This window comes from Piliocolobus tephrosceles, chromosome 21 (genome assembly GCF_002776525.5).
Source record: "Piliocolobus tephrosceles isolate RC106 chromosome 21, ASM277652v3, whole genome shotgun sequence".
NCBI lineage: Eukaryota > Metazoa > Chordata > Mammalia > Primates > Cercopithecidae > Piliocolobus > Piliocolobus tephrosceles.
The window spans coordinates 4,942,992-4,960,410 of record NC_045454.1 but is presented as its reverse complement, the minus strand read 5'-3'; the positions used below and the strand labels follow the sequence as shown (position 1 = coordinate 4,960,410).

Below are 17,419 nucleotides of genomic sequence, written 5' to 3'. Positions count from 1 at the left end.
CATCCCCATTCCAGACAGTTCCAGGGTTTTTGAATCATGCCTCAGCCTTTCTGGCGGGTCTCGACTCCAAAACCCTAAAAGGCGCTGGAGCCAGGGTGAGGAACTCACAGGTCCCGCCCGGCCCCGCCCTCTGCCGGTTCTAAAGAGCAAAGTCTCTCCGCCTCGCGCCCCGCCCCTACCTCGCCTAGGCCCCGCCCACCTCCTCGCGGTCCCACCCAGGCCTGGCTTTTGTTCTGCGCGCAGATTCGCTAAAACCCGGAAGCGGATCGCGTGGAGTGACGGTCCCATCGCAGCGCGTGAGTTTCGCTCTGTGTTGTATTAAGTCTGCGCTTCCCGGGTCCCTGGCGCTTCTGTATCTGGGGTGTGGGGTCCCCACAAACCTTGAGATTTTCAGCCATCTTCCTTCACCTAGAGCAAGTTGAGACGACCCCGTGAGAGTCCGGGGGTCGCTTCCTTTGGGGTTTAAGGTCGCCCTGAGGCTGGTCCCGTCCTGGGTCTTGCTGCTATAGGGCAATGTATACACTTTCTGTGGCGCAGTTTTTCTGCTCTAAACCTTTTTCTGACTCCTCCCGCCCCGCGCTTTTTAAAGTCTTCACCCGATAGGTGGATTCTCACCCTCTTCCGCCCATAGAGCGTAGAACCGCGGCCCCAGTCCCGGGAAGGCCGCCGCCTCTGTCTGGTCCTGGGATCCTGCAGACCCCACCCTTGTCTTAAGGCGCCCTCGTCCCCCCACCTCCCTCCTACTGCCGGGGCCCTGATGCTCCCTAGGTCTCCCCTCCGCAGTCACGGCTTCCCCTGAGCCCACGTTGAGGAGGTGGCTGGGGCCTGTCCTGTTAAAGGGGGCCAGCCCTTCCACACCTGTGGGCATTTCTTGTCAGGTGGGACCAGAGCCTGAGAAAAGAAGTAAGACATAGAGAAAGAACAGTGGGCCCAGAGGACCGGCGCTCAGTATAGGGAGGACCCGCACCGGTGCCAGCCTCTCAGTTCCCTGAGTATTTATTGGTCATTATTTTTACTATCTTAGCTAGGGGTGTGTATCAGGCAACAGGTGGGGAGAAGGTCAGCAGGGAAACATGTGAGCAGAGGAATCTGTATCATGAATAAGTTCAAGGAAAGGTACTGTGCCCGGATGTGCACGCAGGCTAGCTTTATGTTTCTCTTGACCCAAACATCTCAGTGTAGCAAGGAGCAACAGAGCAGTATCGCCGCCGGCATATCTCACCTCCAGCCACAGGGCGGTTTTCTCCTATCTTCCAATCCCAGGGACTAGCAGGAGACAGCCTTCCTCTTATCTCAGCTGCAAAGAGGCCTTCCTCTAATCCTCCTCAGCAAAGACCCGTTATGGGTGTCTGGGTGGCGGATGTAAGGTCTTTCCTTTCCCATGAGGCCATATCTCAGGCTGTCTCGGTGGGGGGAAACCTTGGACAATACCCAGGCTTTCTTGGGCAGAGGCTTTCCGCAGTGCATTGTGTTCCTGGTTAATCGAGAATGGAAAATGGCGGTGACTTTTACCAGGCATACTGCCTGCAAACATATTGTTAACAAGGCACATCCTGCACAGCCCTAAATCCATTAAACTTTGATTCATTACAGCACATGTTTCTGTGAGCACAGGGTTGGGTCTAAAGTTACAGGTTAACAGCATCTCAAAGCAGAAACAATTTTTCTTAGTACAGATCAAAATGGAGTTTCTTATGTCTTCCTTTTCTACATAGACACAGTAACAATCTGACCTCTATTTCTTTTCCCCACATCCTGTGACACAGGGTGTTTGTTCTTCCCTGCCCAGCTCCAGCCCCTTGAAAATGCGCTTCCCTGGGATGCAGGCGTCTTACTCCAAACTCTCCTGTGATCGTGTGGGCCAAAGGGATCAGGAGACAGACAGAGACCAGTAGAAAACCTGAGACAGAAAAGAATGAGAAAGACTCAGATGGCAAAGTAGAGAATGGGTTAGGGATTTACCAAGAGATAGCAAAAGTGAAAAATAATAATAAAGCAGGAGGAGAAAAGCAACTGAAGAAATGCAGAGAAAAGCTAGAAGGACAGACAGATGGCCGGGCGCGGTGGCTCACACCTGTAATCCCAGCACTTTGGAGGGCTGAGGCAGGTGGATCACTTGAGGTCAGGAGTTTGAGACCAACCTGGGCAACATGGTGACACCCTGTCTCTACTAAAAATACAAAAATTAGCCAGATGTGGTGGCGGGCGCCTGTAATCCCAGTTACTTGGGGAGGCTGAGGCAGGAGAATTGCTTGAACCCAGGAGGCAGAGGTTGCAGTGAGCCTAGAGCATGCCACTGCACTCCAGCCTGGGTGACAGAGTGAGACTCTGTCTCAAAAAAAAAAAAAAAAAGAAAGACAGACAGATGAAGGACAGCAAGGCAGGGAGAAGCACAGCAAAGAGGGAGGCTCATCAGAGTGAGGGAGAGGAGGAGGGATTTGGAGCCGGGGCAGACAGAGCAGAGTGGTGCTGGTGGCAAGGAGAACAGAGGGAGAACCACAGCAGGGAGGACACCTGGGGATCTGGGGTTCCAGAGAGTGGGGACAAGGGGTATAAAGGGAAGAGATAATTTAACGGGGAGAGCAGAGGAGGCAGAGCTGGTGTTGTGGCAAATTGAGGACTAGAGAGACTGATATGGGGGAGAAAGGAGGATGTTTATTTAAGGTAAGCACCGGCTCAGTGGATTTACATCTAAAAAGCTGAGCATTTCAACAAAGACAGAGTGGGGTTTTATAAGCAGGCTTACAGACACAAAATAAAAGCAGTTAATCATATAGTGATAGGTCATGTAATCTATACCATTGCATAACTTGTGGCCTTGCATAGCTGGTGGTCTTGTAGCTGCATTGAAAGAAAAACAAGAACAGCTAAATACACCCCTCCCTCTCTCCCTCCCTCCTTCCCTCCTTCCTTCCTTCCTTCCTTCCTTCCTTCCTTCCTTCCTTCCTTCCTTCTTTCCTTCCTTCTTCTTTCCTTTTCACTCTTGTTCTAAAGGGGAGGTGTCTGGAGCCCATTCCTTTGGCTTAGACTTCTCAAACAGCGTTATGTTATAACTGTCCTTGAAGTGAGCTTGCTAGGCAGAGGAAAACTGGTTCTTCTTTTCTTTTTAACCCTTGCCTTGCCCATTACTTTTCTTGGAGTGAATGAATGCATATTTATTTTTTAAATTTCTGCCTCAGTTTTCTCCCTTTGGTGCTTTTTATAAACAAGATTTTAATAGAAAGCACCACTGTTACTGGATTCTTCATAAAAGAGCAGGTTTTCTTCTTTAGGCACAGGCTGATATTCACACAGAGCTATTAGCTGAGTGGTAGTCTGCCTGGTTACAATTGCTTCTATCGTTGATTGAATGTTCTTAACAAGGAGAGGTAAGAGGCAAGGGAGTATTAAACAAATTCTTAGTATGGCTAGAACTACTCCTATTAAGGTTTTGAACCTACTGAAGGAGGAAAACCAGCCTCTAAAGAGGGACTCAGGAGTCTGCTTTGTCTCAGTCTGGACTGGAACATGGGCTAATTTTTTAATTCTGGCAGTTATTTGTCTAATAGCCTTCCTATTGTCATCGATTTCCAGGCAGCAATTAGATTAAACTTTCTACGTACTCCTCCTTCCTGGGCTAGGAGGTAGTCTAAAGTTAATCTATTTTGGTAGATGGCATTTCTCATTGTCATGGCTTGCTGGGTCAGTAAGTCTAATGCATTTTCTGTTTCATTAGTGATGATTTCAAGTACTGCTTGCAAATTTGTGATGCGGTTAAGCATGTAAAATGGGGTGCAGTAGCTTTATGACTTACCTTGTGCCCAGGTAGCCGGCCTAGAGTACTGAATTAGTCTTTCAGGGGCCAATCTGTGTCTTTCTAATCTTCTATTTTATGTCTTTTCTTATATCTGTATCTCTTTTGTTTTTTTCTTTGATTTTTTTGTAGACAGGATACCATCAAGGTTCTCCCTGTTGCAGTGGGAGAAGAAACATGGTCTAATTGTTTCAAGTACACAAACCCTTGTCCTTTTTCATGGCAATTGTTGGCAGGCCCGAGGCCCACAGATCTAATAGAGACCGGAGGGTGCTTGCCAGGTATTTGGAGCTTCAAGCTGATACTAGGTGTGGTTTAGAGAAGAGAAACGGGAGAATGGATTTGGATGAGGTGATCTGGAGTCATCTTTGCCTTGCCACAAAGTTTTCTTTAGTGTTTTTTTATAATACTGCTGTCTTAAACAAGTTAATTCTTCTACTGAATCCATAAAAGCTTTTCCTTAGCAAACAACACAGTATCTCCTGATAATGGAAGTTTTTAAGAGCGAGGCGCTTGAACTTGTGGGCATCGGTTTGAGGGAAGAGTCAGTCAGAGTTAAATTATCTTGTGACATTAACGCTTTTGCTTCTTAAGGCCATTGGTCTCCTATGTTAGTCCTTCTACAAACGTAACATGAGAAAATGCTTAAGCTGCTAGCAATGTTTTCAGCTACCCGAGCAAACAGGTTTTTAGCTAAAGGAGGAGGCTCTGGTAACTTCTGGTCTACGTGCTTATGGAATGATTTAAAGACTCGGAATTGTTGCTGGTCCGGGTGCCTTTTTGATAACGTATCGGTAGTTTGCTGGGTAGGTGTGTGGAGACATGTATGGGGTAACCCGCAGTCCGCATGGGTAAGTCGGGCTTTAGAATGGTGAAATTTACAGGACGACAGGTTTTTGTTTTACAATCTGGTTTTACCGGCATTTCGGTAAGCATAATTGGCCTTTGTTGTGTGCTGGGGTGCCACGATATGCAATATTCACCATCTTTTTCTGGGTCCCAAGGGGACAAGGTGGCATGCATAGATATTTGTAGTTGTTTCTATAGTATCTCTGTATGGGTAGGTTACCACAGACGGGTGAGTCTAGGCCTGCTGCTGGCCATCGGTAAAAGGGAGGGACCTTGGTTTGGTTTAAGAGGGGACTTTCTTTTGACCTTGCATGAATTTTAAACTATTCACCAAGTGAAAATTTGGGGTTATAACATACATAAGGTTGGTTATTTCCTGGGTCACAAACTGAGTAGATGGTCTGATTATAGGTACAAGTCTTTTTTTTTTTTGAGATGAAGTTTCACTCTTGTTGCCCAGGCTGGAGTGCAGTGGCATGATCATGGCTCACCACAACCTCCACCTCCTGCGTTCAAGCGATTCTCCTGCCTCATCCTCCTGAATAGCTATGATTACAGGCATGCACCACCATGCCTGGTTAATTTTGTCTTTTTATTCGAGACAGAGTTTCTCCGTGTTAGTGAGGCCAGTCTCGAACTCCCAACATCAGGTGATCCACCCGCCTCGGCCTCCCAAAGTGCTGGAATTACAGGCATGAGCCCCCGTGCCTGGCCTTTATAAGTACAAGTTTTTTTTTTGTTTGTTTGTTTGTTTTTTTGAGACGGAGTCTCGCTCTGTGGCCCAGGCTGGAGTACAGTGGCTGGATCTCAGCTCACTGCAAGCTCCGCCTCCCGGGTTTACGCCATTCTCCTGCCTCAGCCTCCTGAGTAGCTGGGACTACAGGCGCCCGCCACCTCGCCCGGCTAGTTTTTTGTATTTTTAGTAGAGACGGGGTTTCACCGTGTTAGCCAGGATGTTCTCTATCTCCTGGCCTCGTGATCCGCCCATCTCGGCCTCCCAAAGTGCTGGAATTACAGGCTTGAGCCACCGCGCCCAGCCATAAGTACAAGTTTTTAAACAAGTGCTTATACACTCCTAATAACTGTGGAACAATAGAGTCTTAGTTATCCTCTTCTCTGACCAGGTAGTATGTGTACAGTGGGGACACAGTTCTATAGGTGCTTCTTCTAACATGGTTAAGGGGGGTAACAACAGCAAAACAATGTACGGCATATTCATATCCAGCAAGGTCAGAAGAGGACCTTGCCTAGGGGAGGAGGTTGAGCACAACGACAGAACAATAATAAAACAGTATACAAGGAAAACTACTAGTCTTTTTTTTTTTTTTTTTTTTTTGAGACAGAGTCTTGCTCTGTCGCCCAGGCTGGAGTGCGGTGGCCGGATCTCAGCTCACTGCAAGCTGCGCCTCCCGGGTTTACACCATTCTCCTGCCTCAGCCTCCTGAGTAGCTGGGACTACAGGCGCCCGCCACCTCGCCCGGCTAGTTTTTTGTATTTTTAGTAGAGACGGGGTTTCACCGTGTTAGCCAGGATGGTCTCAATCTCCTGACCTCGTGATCCGCCGTCTCAGCCTCCCAAAGTGCTGGGATTACAGGCTTGAGCCACCGCGCCCGGCAAAACTACTAGTCTTAAGATTTCTAACCACATTTACTTGCATGATGAGTCCTCAAGCTTTGGCTGTGCGTAGAAGACTAGTCAGCTTCCGATGTGTGACTAGAGCAGGGCTTGTCGTCCTCTCCAGCTTCAGCTGTGTGTAGACTGGTCAGCCTCCGGAGTGACCAGAGCAGGGCTGTCATCCTCAGCAGCAGCTGGGTCTCTTCTCAGAATCAGCTGAGTTGGATGATCTGGGTCTTGCTGGCTGGTCCACTTGTCCTGAGCTGCCGGTTTCAGCTGACTGTGGTGGATCTAAGGCACGATTCCTGCAAGTTTAACAGCAGTGGGTGTGGATGAGATTACAGTATAGGGCCCATCCTATAGGGTCCTAGGGAAGCTGGATTCTACTTTTTAACCTAAACAGAGTCTCCAGGTTTAAAGGGGTGTACTGGATCTGTCAGACTTATGGGCATTCTTTCTCGTATTCAGTGATGGACTTTTTGCATGGCTATTCTCAAAGCCTGCGTTTGCTTTCTTAAATTTAATTCCTCTAGTTCTTGGAGATCACTTTTAATTTGACTTATGATTGGACGAGGCTGACTGAACAAACTTTCATAGGGTGAATACCTAGTTTGTTTGGTGGGGGTGCACCTGACGCGGAGGACGACCATAGGAAACACCTGATCTTATCTCAGATGAGTTTCTTGGCAAGATTTCTTCAGTAGCAGCTTAGTGTCCAGTTCATGCATTTTACTTTTCTTGAACTTTCCGGCCAATAGACTAGGCATAACTTCTATTTTATTTTTAGCTGTCTTGTTAAATCTTGCACTATTTCAGCTACAAATGCCAGCCCATTGTCTGACTTTAAAGTTAGAGGCAGTCCAAACCTGGGGATAATGTCTTTTATCAGTATTTTAGTCACTTATCCTGCTTTTTCTGTCCTGATGGGGAAAGCCTTAACCTATCTTGAAAAGGCACAAATAAGCACTGCCATATGCCCATAGCCTCTGGCACGGAGCAGTTCAGTAAAGTTTATAAGCAAGTTTTCACAAGGCCTGGCTCCTGCTTCTTGAATTCTCGGGGGCCGTGTGGGCCCCTGTCACAGGTTATTCTGAGCACAGGTTAAGCATTGTTTACAAACGGCTCAAATGACAGCACAGAGCCACGGCACATAGAAATGGCACTTTCGTGGCCAGGTGCGGTGGCTTACGCCTGTAATCCTACCACTTGGGGAGGCCAGGGTCGGCAGATCACGAGGTCCGGAGTTCAAGGCCAGTGTGACCATCATGTTAACACCCGGTCTCTACTGAAAAAACAAAAAAAAAAATTGCCAGTCGTGGTGGCAGGCGCCTGTAATACCAGCTACTAGGGAGGCTGAGGCAGAAGAAACGCTTGAACCCAGGAGGCAGAGGTTGCAGTGAGTCAAGATCGCATCACTGCACTCCAGCCTGGGTGATGGAGCAAGACTCCGTCTCAAAAAAAAAAAAAAAAAAAAAAAAAAAGGAATGGCCCTTTCTTAACGTTTCAAATGCTGTTTTTCTTATATGAGTTTCTGATGAATTTGCTTCACAAACTTAGGAGCTAATATCTTTGGAATGGCTAGTCTCCTATCAAAGATAATTTACTACCTTCTTTTAATATATTTTTTGTCTTCTTGGGCAAACCAGGCTCTTTGATTTGGAGTATAACTTGGGCCCTCTTGCAGAGGAGGTTTCGGAGGAGAGGCATAGCTAAGGCTTCCTCTTTAAAATGTGGCGTGATCATTGCTGCCCGCTTTGCCTTTCTGTCTGCCTTTCTGTTTCCTTTGACTTCTGGCGTCCTTGCCTTTTGGTGCCCTCTGCAGTGCATTACAGCTACTTTTTCTGCAGCCTGTACACCTCTAAGAACCGTAGAATCTCTTCTTTGTACTTTCTTTCTTTCTTTTTTTTTTTTTTGAGATGGAGTCTTGCTCTGTCGCCCAGGCTGGAGTGCAGTGGCCGGATCTCAGCTCACTGCAAGCTCCGCCCCCCGGGTTTACACCATTCTCCTGCCTCAGCCTCCCAAGTAGCTGGGACTACAGGCGCCCGCCACCATGCCCCGCTCGTTCTTTTTGTATTTTTTAGTAGAGACGGGGTTTCGCCGTGTTAGCCAGGATGGTCTCGATCTCCTGACCTCGTGATCCGCCCGTCTCGGCCTCCCAAAGTGCTGGGATTACAGGCTTGAGCCACCGCGCCCGGCTGTACTTTATTTCTTTTCTCTAGCTGTTAATTAATCCTCTAGCTATTTCCTCTCTCTCTTAATATATAGTTCCATGTACATGCAAAGTAGTAAAAGCATACTGAGAATTAGTATAAACTTGACTTTCTTGTCTTTTCTAGCAACAGTGCTCTTGTCAGGGCTATTAATTCTGCCTTTTGAGCTGATGTTCCAGTAGACAGAGGCTGAGCCTCTACCACTGAGTCTAATGTTACCACTGCATACCTGGCACGTCGAACCTCTTCTAGCACAGAACGGCTTCCACCTGTGAAGTACTTGACATCTGGGTCTCGGAGAGGTCTGTCTGTCAGATCTTTCTCACTGGGGAATACCCCATCTGCTGTTTCGACACAGTCATACGGGGAGCTCCCGGTTTGACTGGGAACGGAGTCGCGGGGTTTAGGGTGTTGACTTTTCTAAAGTTATGTAACGGTTTTCACATAGAAGCCCTTGGTACCGAGTCGTCCTCAGGTTTGATAACTAATGATGCCTTCTTTGATCCATCACAGTTACGGCTGAATGTGGCACCCAGATGGTTAGTTGCCGTCCTAGCGTGAATTTGCTATCTTCTTGTGTTAACAAGATGGTGGCAGCTAATGCCTTAAGGCAGAGAGGCCATCTTAACACCACGGAGTCTGGTTGTTTGGATAAATATGCCACTGGGCGATGCTATCTATGATCCTATAAGTTGAGTCAGAGCCCCTATAGCCATTCTTTCTTGTTCATGAACATATAGAAAGAAAGACTTAGTTATGTCTGGTGATCTTAAGGCTGGGGCCTGGGTTAAAGCTTCCTTGATCTGTTTGAAGGCTATTTCTTGGTTTCTTGGTTACTTTTTCTTTTTTTTTTTTTTTTTGTGACGGAGTCTCGCTCTGTCGCCTGGGCTGGAGTGCAGTGGCCGGATCTCAGCTCACTGCTAGCTCCGCCTCCCGGGTTTACGCCATTCTCCTGCCTCAGCCTCCCGAGTAGCTGGGACTACAGGCGCCCGCCACCTCGCCCGGCTAGTTTTTTATATTTTTTAGTAGAGACGGGGTTTCACAGTGTTAGCCAGGATGGTCTCGATCTCCTGACCTCGTGATCCGCCCGTCTCGGCCTCCCAAAGTGCTGGGATTACAGGCTTGAGCCACCGCTCCCGGCTGGTTACTTTTTCAAAGGAGGAGCTCCTTTTCTCCTCCTTTTGTGGCCTCATATAAGGGCTTAGCCATCGGTGAAAGATTTGGAATCCAGATGCGGCAGAATCTTGCTGCCTTTGAAAATTCCTATTTCTCGTTGGGTGGTCAGGGTCGGAAGCGCACAAACGGCTTGCTTCCTCTCATAGCCAAGCCAGTGTTCCTCGTGGCTCACTATGAAACTTAGATATATAACCTCTTCATGGAAAATTTGGGCTTTCTTTTTTGATATTTTGTAACTTGCTTTCTATAGGAGATGTAGGAGATCGTAGGTTCCCGATAACAGCCCTCTCAGGTTGGGGCCGGCAAAAGAAGCTCATCTAGAGACTGCAACAAAGCGCAGTTGTTACTTGGCAGGATATAGGCCATGAGGTCTGAGGCCAATGTTTGTCTAAAGATTGTGGGAGAGGACAGGGCATGGTGACTCACAGCTCTAATCCCAACAATTTGAGCGACCGCGGTGGGTGGATCACTAGGTCAGGAGTCCAAGACCAGACTGGCCAAGATGGTGAAACCCCATCTCTACTAAAAATGCAAAAATTAGCCAGGCATCGTGGCAGGTGCCTGTAATCCCAGCTACTTGGGAGGCAAAGGCTTGAGAATTGCTTGAACCCAGGGGGCAGAGGTTGCAGTGAGCTGAGATCGGGCCACTGCACTCCAGCCTGGGCGGCAAAACAAGGCTCTGAGTCAAAAAAAAAAAAAAAAAAGATTGTAGGAGTTTTTTAACCTTAGTGGGAGTCTAGTCCACGTGAGCTGTGATGCTTCTTTGTCTTATGAAATGCAAAGATAGACTGACTAACTGGTGCCAGACAGATACAAAAGAAAGCATCCTTGTCTAAGACTGTAAACTAGCACTTGCTGGAATAAGTCCTACCAAAGTATATGGGTTGGGTACCACTAGATGGATAGTTGCCGCGGCCTGGTTTACAGCATGCAAATCTTGCATCAACCTGTATTCATTAGAACCTGGCCCTGGCAACGGCTTCGGAACTGGCAAAAGCAGTGTGTTTTAAGGCGACTGGCATTGGACTAAAATCTTACATTTATAGAGCCGTTCTAAATGTTTGCAGATGCCCTGTATGGACTTTTGGGGAACTGGGTCCTGATGAACCCGAACAGGAATTACTCCTGGTTTTAATTCTGCTACCACTGGTGCATGATTTACAGCTAACCCAGGTGGGTTGTCCTCAGCCTGTACTCCAGGAATTTCAACTAACTGAAATAAAAATTTTTGTTCTTCTTGCATATGAGGTTGCATTGGTGCCTGAAAAAGGGGCTGGGTGCTGTGGCTCACTCCTGTAATCTCAGTCTCTGAGATTGCCTAAGTATAGGAGTTTAAGACCAGCCTGGGCAACATAGTGAGAACTCCGTCTCGGCCAAAAATAAACAAATAAAATTAACTGGGCATGATGGTGCACACCTGTACTCCCAAGTACTCTGGAGGCTGAGGCAGGAGGATCACTGGAGCCTAGGAAGTCCAGGCTGCTGTTAGCCGAGATCATGCCACTGCACTCCAGCCTGGTCAACAGAGCGAGACCATGTCTCAAAAGAATGAAAAGAGTGGGGGACTTTGGGTTCAGACGAGTGGGTGAGTTCATTGGATATGATTACCTGTGACATATTGACTTCTGTGTATATAATCTAATAACTTAAAACTTGTTTAAATTATACAGATGAGATTGAGAATTTTAAAATTCCTATCTATAAGGCATGTACATTCTATAAATCTTGGCATAGAGGTCAGCTTCCACTTGGAATCCCTATTCAGCCAGAGGGCAGTGACTTAGTTGTGAATTACTCTATTCCCTTTTCGCAGGGTGGGGTAGGAAGTGGTGCAGTGATGTGGGGGAAAAAATCAGTTTCTGTTATTACATAATATTTTAATTAAATAGTTAATAATTAATATTTTGGGACAGGGCCTGGCTCTATCACCCAGGATGGAGTGCAGCGTGATCTCTTCTAATGCAGTCTCGACCTCCTGGGCTCAAGTGATCCTCCTACCTCAGCTTCCTGAGTAGCTGGGATCACAGGGATGAACCACCAAGTCAGGCAAGTTTTGTATTTTTTTTTTGTAGAAATGCGTTTCACTATGTTTCCCAGGCTGGTCTCAAAATCCTGAGCTCAAAAGATCTTCCTGGCCAGGCGCGGTGGCTCAAGCCTGTAATCCCAGCACTTTGGGAGGCCGAGACGGGTGGATCACGAGGTCAGGAGATCGAGACCATCCTGGCTAATACGGTGAAACCCCGTCTCTACTAAAAATACAAAAACTAGCTGGGCAAGGTGGCGGGCGCCTGTAGTCCCAGCTACTCCGGAGGCTGAGGCAGGAGAATGGCGAAAACCCGGGAGGCGGAGCTTGCAGTGAGCTGAGATCCGGCCACTGCACTCCATTCCGGGCGACAGAGCAAGACTCCACCTCAAAAAAAAAAAAAAAAAAAAAATCTTCCTGCCTTGGTCTCCCAAAATACTGGGATTACAAGGATAAGCCACAACACCTGGCCTACATAGTACTTTTTAAAAGGGACATCAAAACGTGGTGGCTCCTGCCAGTAACCCCAGCACTTTGGGAGATGGAGGCAAGTGGGTCACCTAAGGTCAGGAGTTCAAGACCAGCCTGACCAGCATGGTGAAACCTGGTCTCTACTAAAAATATAAAAGTTAGTCAGGCATGGTGGTGTGCACCTGTAGTCACAGATACTGGGGAGGCTGAGGCGTGAGAATCACTTAAACCTGGGAGGTAGTGGTTGCAGTGAGCAAAAATCATGCCACTGCACTGCAGCCTGGGTGGCAGAGTGGGTCTCCATCTCACAAAAACAAGCAAACACATACACACACAAATAAAAAACAAAAGGGACATCAAAAGTGCTTTTGTTCTCATGTGTAGTAGATTTACTTTATTTTCTTTATGTTTCCTCTTCATTTCTTTATTTTTTTAATTTTTTTTTTTGCAGTTTGCGACAAATGTTAGTTTTGTTATTTATTTTATTTTTTTGAGGGGGCAGAATCTCGTGCAGTCACCCAGGCTGGAGTGTAGAGGCATGATTTCAGTTCACTGCAACCTAGGCCTCCCAGTTTCAAGCAATTCTTTTGCCTCAACCTCCTGAGTACGTGGGACTACAGGCCCGTGCCACCAAGCCCAACTAATTTTTGTACTTTTAGCAGAGATGAGATTTCACCATGTTGGCCAGGCCTGCCTTGAACTCCTGACCTCAGGTGATCCGCCTCCCTTGGCCTCCCCAAAGTGCTGGGATTATAGGCATGAACGACCATGCCTAGCCAAGATAAATCTTAGTTTTCAAAATTTCTTTTTTAATACATAATCATAGAGAGGAGGCTGCAATGCCGAGTGGAGGAAGCAGGAACCGGAAGGTGAGCAGTAGAAAGCTGGAGGAAGTAGAAAAAGATGCTGATGAGAGTGAGAGAGGTGTAAAGGTTATTGAAAACCCAGCCTTAAAAGATGAAGAAAAGATGGAACTCCAGGAAATCCAACTCAAAGAAGCTAAGCACATTGCAGAAGAGGCAGATAGAAAGTATGAAGAGGTGGCTCATAAGCTGGTGATCATTGAAGGAGACATGGAAGGCACAGAAGAACGAGCTGAGCTGGCTGAGTCCCGTTGCCGAGAGATGGATGAGCAGATCAGACTGATGGACCAGAACTTGAAGTGTCTGAGTGCAGCTGAAGAAAAGTACTCTCAAAAAGAAGATAAATGTGAGGAAGAGGTGATGATTCTTACTGATAATCTCAAGGAGGCAGAGTCCCGTGCTGAGTTTGCTGAGAGATCAGTAGCCAAGCTCAAAAAGACAATTGATGACTTGAAAGATAAAGTGAAATGCACCAAAGAGGAACACCTCTGTATGCAAAGGATGCGGGACCAGACTCTGCTTGACCTGAATGAGATGTAGAATGCCCCAGTCCCACCCCGCTGCTGCTCCTTCCTCTGACCCTGACTCCACCTGAGGCCAGCCTGCCTGAAGCTGACCTTTACCTGAGGGCTGATCTTTAACTGGAAGGCTGCTTTCTCCTTTCGCCACTCCCTCCTCCCCTGCGTCTTTTTCGCCAAACTGTCTCTGCGTCTTCCTGGAGATTCCAGCTGGGCTAGAGGCTAAGAACTTTCGAAACAACATTTAAGGGAATGTGAGCATAATGCATAATGTCTGTAAAAAGCATGTTGTGATGTAAAAAAATAAAATAAAATAATCACTTCTGAAAGATGCCTTTGTCACATCCTATAATCAGCTCACATTTTTTTTTCTACAAGTGTATTTTCCTGTTGTTTTCCTATTCACCCCAGAATTTGTTAGATTTTTTAAAAAACAATTTCAAAATAGTTTCTGTTTGAAACTAGTTGTGTCCAGTTCAGATCAAGGTCTACATGCTTTCCAGTCTTTATTATTTATTGGAAAACTTTGGCACCTAATACAGAAGGTTGATTGTGTCCGTGTGTACCTGGTAAAGATGTCAGTGACCTTTTACCTTAACATCAAAATACAGTTTAACCAGTTAGTCTGTTTTTCAGTTTTCTTTCCTTATGTCATCTGTGAACATCTTGAGCTGTGAGCTATTAAGTGCATGCTTCCCTCAAGGCCCTCTGATCCCTTCTGGACTAATGTTGAAAGATGGCATGGATTGGCATGGAACTGTTGGGGTAGCCAGACCCAACCCTAGGCCGCGGGGGCTACGAAGTCCAGCGGAGTCAAAGGAATGAGAAAAGACATGTTAAGGATGCATAAGGTGGGTCCAGGGGGCCAACGCTAGTATGGAGGCTGCAAAAGACCCGAGCTCTGGAAGCTCACACTAGTTATTGGTGGTCAAACAAAGAAGCATGTGGTGAGGCTGTGGGGGTTGAAAGGAAGTGGTGCATCCAGCACATGATCTACAGGTGTGTGGTTTAGCGTTTATATGGAACATGTTCTGCTACTTGGGATCACAAGGATCATGTTCCTCTAGTTTAAGATACAATTGTTTTATGAGCCTGGAAGTGCTAAAAGCAAGGAACTAGCAAGTCTAGGCACATTCCAGAGGCCATGAGGGGTTTTATGCCCTGAGCCCTGGATTCTATCCAAGCCACAAGGGGTCTGCAGGGAAAAGAAAGAGAGATTGAACTGTGGCTATGTCTATTGTAGAAAGAAGACATAAGAAACTCCATTTTTTTTCTGTGCTAAGAAAAATTCTTCTGCCTTGAGATGCCATTAATCTGTAATCCTAGCCCCAACCCTGTGCTCACAGAAACATGTACATCACAGAAACATGTACTGTTTAAACATGTACTTAAAACTCCAGGTTTAATGGATTTAGGGCTGTGCAGGATGTGCTTTGTTAAAAATGTGTTTGCAAGTAGTATGCTTGGTAAAAAGCCATCACCATTCTCTAGTCTCGAGTACCCAGGGACACAGTGCACTGCAGAAGGCCGCATGGACCTCTGCCCAAGAAAGCCTGGGTATTGTCCAAGGTTTCTCCCACTGAGACAGCCTGAGATATGGCCTCATGGGAAGGGAAAGACCTGACCCTCCCCCAGCCCGACACCCATAAATGGTCTGTGCTGAGGAGGATTTGTGAAAGAGGGAGGCCTCTTTGCAGTGGAGATAAGAGGAAGGCATCTGTCTCCTGGTCATCCTGGAATGGAATGTCTCGGTGTAAAACCCGATTGTACATTCTGTTTACTGAGATGGGAGAAAACCGCCCTATGGCTGGAGGTGAGACATGCTGGTGGCAATACTGCTCTTTAATGCACTGAGATGTTTGTGTAAAGTCAACCATAAATCTGGCCTATGTGCACATCGAGGCACAGCACCTTTCCTTAAACTTATTGATGACACAGAGTCTTTCCTCACATGTTTTCCTGTTGACCCTCTCCCCACCATTACCCTGTAGTCCTGCCACATTCCCCTCTCCGAGATAGTAGAGAGAGTGATCAATAAATACTGAGGGAACTCAGAGGCCAGGGCCAGCACGAGTCCTCCGTATGCTGAGTGCCGGTCCCCTGGGCCCACTGTTCTTTCTTTTTACTTTGTCTCTGTGTCTTATTTCTTTTCTCAGTCTCTCATCCCACCAGATGAGAAATACCCACAGGTGTGCAGGGGCCGGCCCCCTTCAGGGTTTTATGCCTTGGGCTTAGATTGTAATGCGGCAGGGCAGCCTTCCACCCTTTGGCACAGAGCTTGGGGTTCCAAAGGCCACAAGAGGTTTTAGACCCTGGACCCCGCCATGTTCCAAGACTCTTTTTATATTATGTCAGACTAGCAAGCCCTGCCTCAGCTTTTCTCCAACACTCAGCTTTTCCCCAACTTGGAACGCTATTGTAAAAGCACCCATGTATTCTTTTTTCTTTTCTTTTTCTTTTTTTTTTTTCAGGTGGAGTTTCCCTCTTGTTGCGCAGGGTGGAGTGCAATGGTGTGATCTCGGCTCACCGGCCACCCATGTATTCTTGGTTGAAAAAATTTGCTTATGTCTTAGTTCCACAGATGACCCTCTTTCACTGTTTTCAAGGTCAATAACTGTGTTTGCACTTCTGCATTTTATAAATGTTACTGTGCTTTTCTTGTAAGGAAAAATTAAATGTTGGGAATCAGTGGCATCAGAACCTTGTAAAGAAGTTTCTTTAGCCCAGGCATGTGAAAGAGGCTTCTCTAATTTTCAAAGATAGGGGTGATAAAGACCAACCCTTCCCATTAGCCCTTCCAGGCCCCATGTAAGAATTCAGGCACAACTCACTCATCTCAGACCTTCTCAGGGTAACTTGGTGAGAATGCCCCCACTCTGACCCCAGGGAGCCTCCCTGCAACTTGGAGATGACGGGCTTGACCAGAAAAACTCAACCTGAGTGACCCTGGCCCCTGAAATGATTGGCAAAATACAGTGCGTGTCTGGGTGTGGCTTTTCTTCTGGGAGACGGGAGTGCCCAGTTGTAATTAGAATTTTCCATGGGATGCAGTAACCCAAAAATAAAATTAAAAAAACAATTTTTTTTTTTTTTTTTTGAGACGGAGTCTGGCTCTGTGGCCCAGGCTGGAGTGCTGTGGCCGGATCTCAGCTCACTGCAAGCTCCGCCTCCCGGGTTCACGCCATTCTCCTGCCTCAGCCTCCCAGTAGCTGGGACTACAGGCGCCGCTACCTCGCCCGGCTAGTTTTTTGTAGTTTTTAGTAGAGACGGGGTTTCACCGTGTTAGCCAGGATGGTCTCGATCTCCTGACCTCGTGATCCGCCCGTCTCGGCCTCCCAAAGTGCTGGGATTACAGGCTTGAGCCACCGCGCCCGGCAAAAAAACAATTTTTTAAAAAACACGAAAGAATGGAAGAAACAGAGGTGTAGACTCAGACACAGAGACCATCTTCTGGGCCTTTCTCTGTATGAGGATATCACAGCAAAATCTAAAGCAGTCGTGTCAGTCCCTGGCAGGGAACCCTCCACCGGCTTCCTGTGTTCCCCAGGACAAAAGCCCAGCTCCTCACTGTGGCTCCACAGCCCTGTGTCCAGGGCCCCTGCCAGTGTCCAGCCTCCTCCTGGGAGCTTGCCCTCCTCTCCTGACTCCCTCTGCCCCGGTCACATTTGCTTTTCTCTTTCCCCAAACATCAAAATCCTTCCTGTCTCAGGTCACTGTCCCTGCTCTTACCCTATGTCCCTAAATGCTCACAGCACTATCCCTTTTCTCCTCCTTCACGTCTAGGTTCAGAGCTGTCTCTCATGCCCTCCCACCCGTATCTGAAGTTCCCTCTGCCTGTCAGTCTCTATCACGTTACTCAGGTTTTATTAACTCTGCATCAGTCACATCAGAAATGTTTTTTG

The 17,419-nt window shown here is 47.2% G+C and overlaps 1 protein-coding gene across 2 annotated transcripts; it reads left to right on the top strand.

Annotated features, from left to right (window-relative positions):
- The first annotated feature begins 253 nt into the window (after positions 1-253).
- Positions 254-15,976, top strand: LOC111530405 (tropomyosin alpha-3 chain-like). 2 transcript variants are annotated; one of them, XM_026452056.1, is made up of 3 exons: positions 254-296; positions 10,710-10,815; positions 12,963-15,976. In XM_026452056.1, the coding sequence occupies exon 3, from the start codon at positions 12,976-12,978 to the stop codon at positions 13,537-13,539; it is 564 nt and encodes a 187-aa protein (XP_026307841.1). In that variant the 5' UTR covers positions 254-296; positions 10,710-10,815; positions 12,963-12,975; the 3' UTR covers positions 13,540-15,976. The 2 variants fall into 2 exon arrangements, with proteins under 2 accessions (XP_026307841.1, XP_026307840.1); XM_026452055.1 differs by lacking the exons at positions 254-296; positions 10,710-10,815 and adding an exon at positions 11,628-11,688.
- The last annotated feature ends 1,443 nt before the right edge of the window (positions 15,977-17,419 follow it).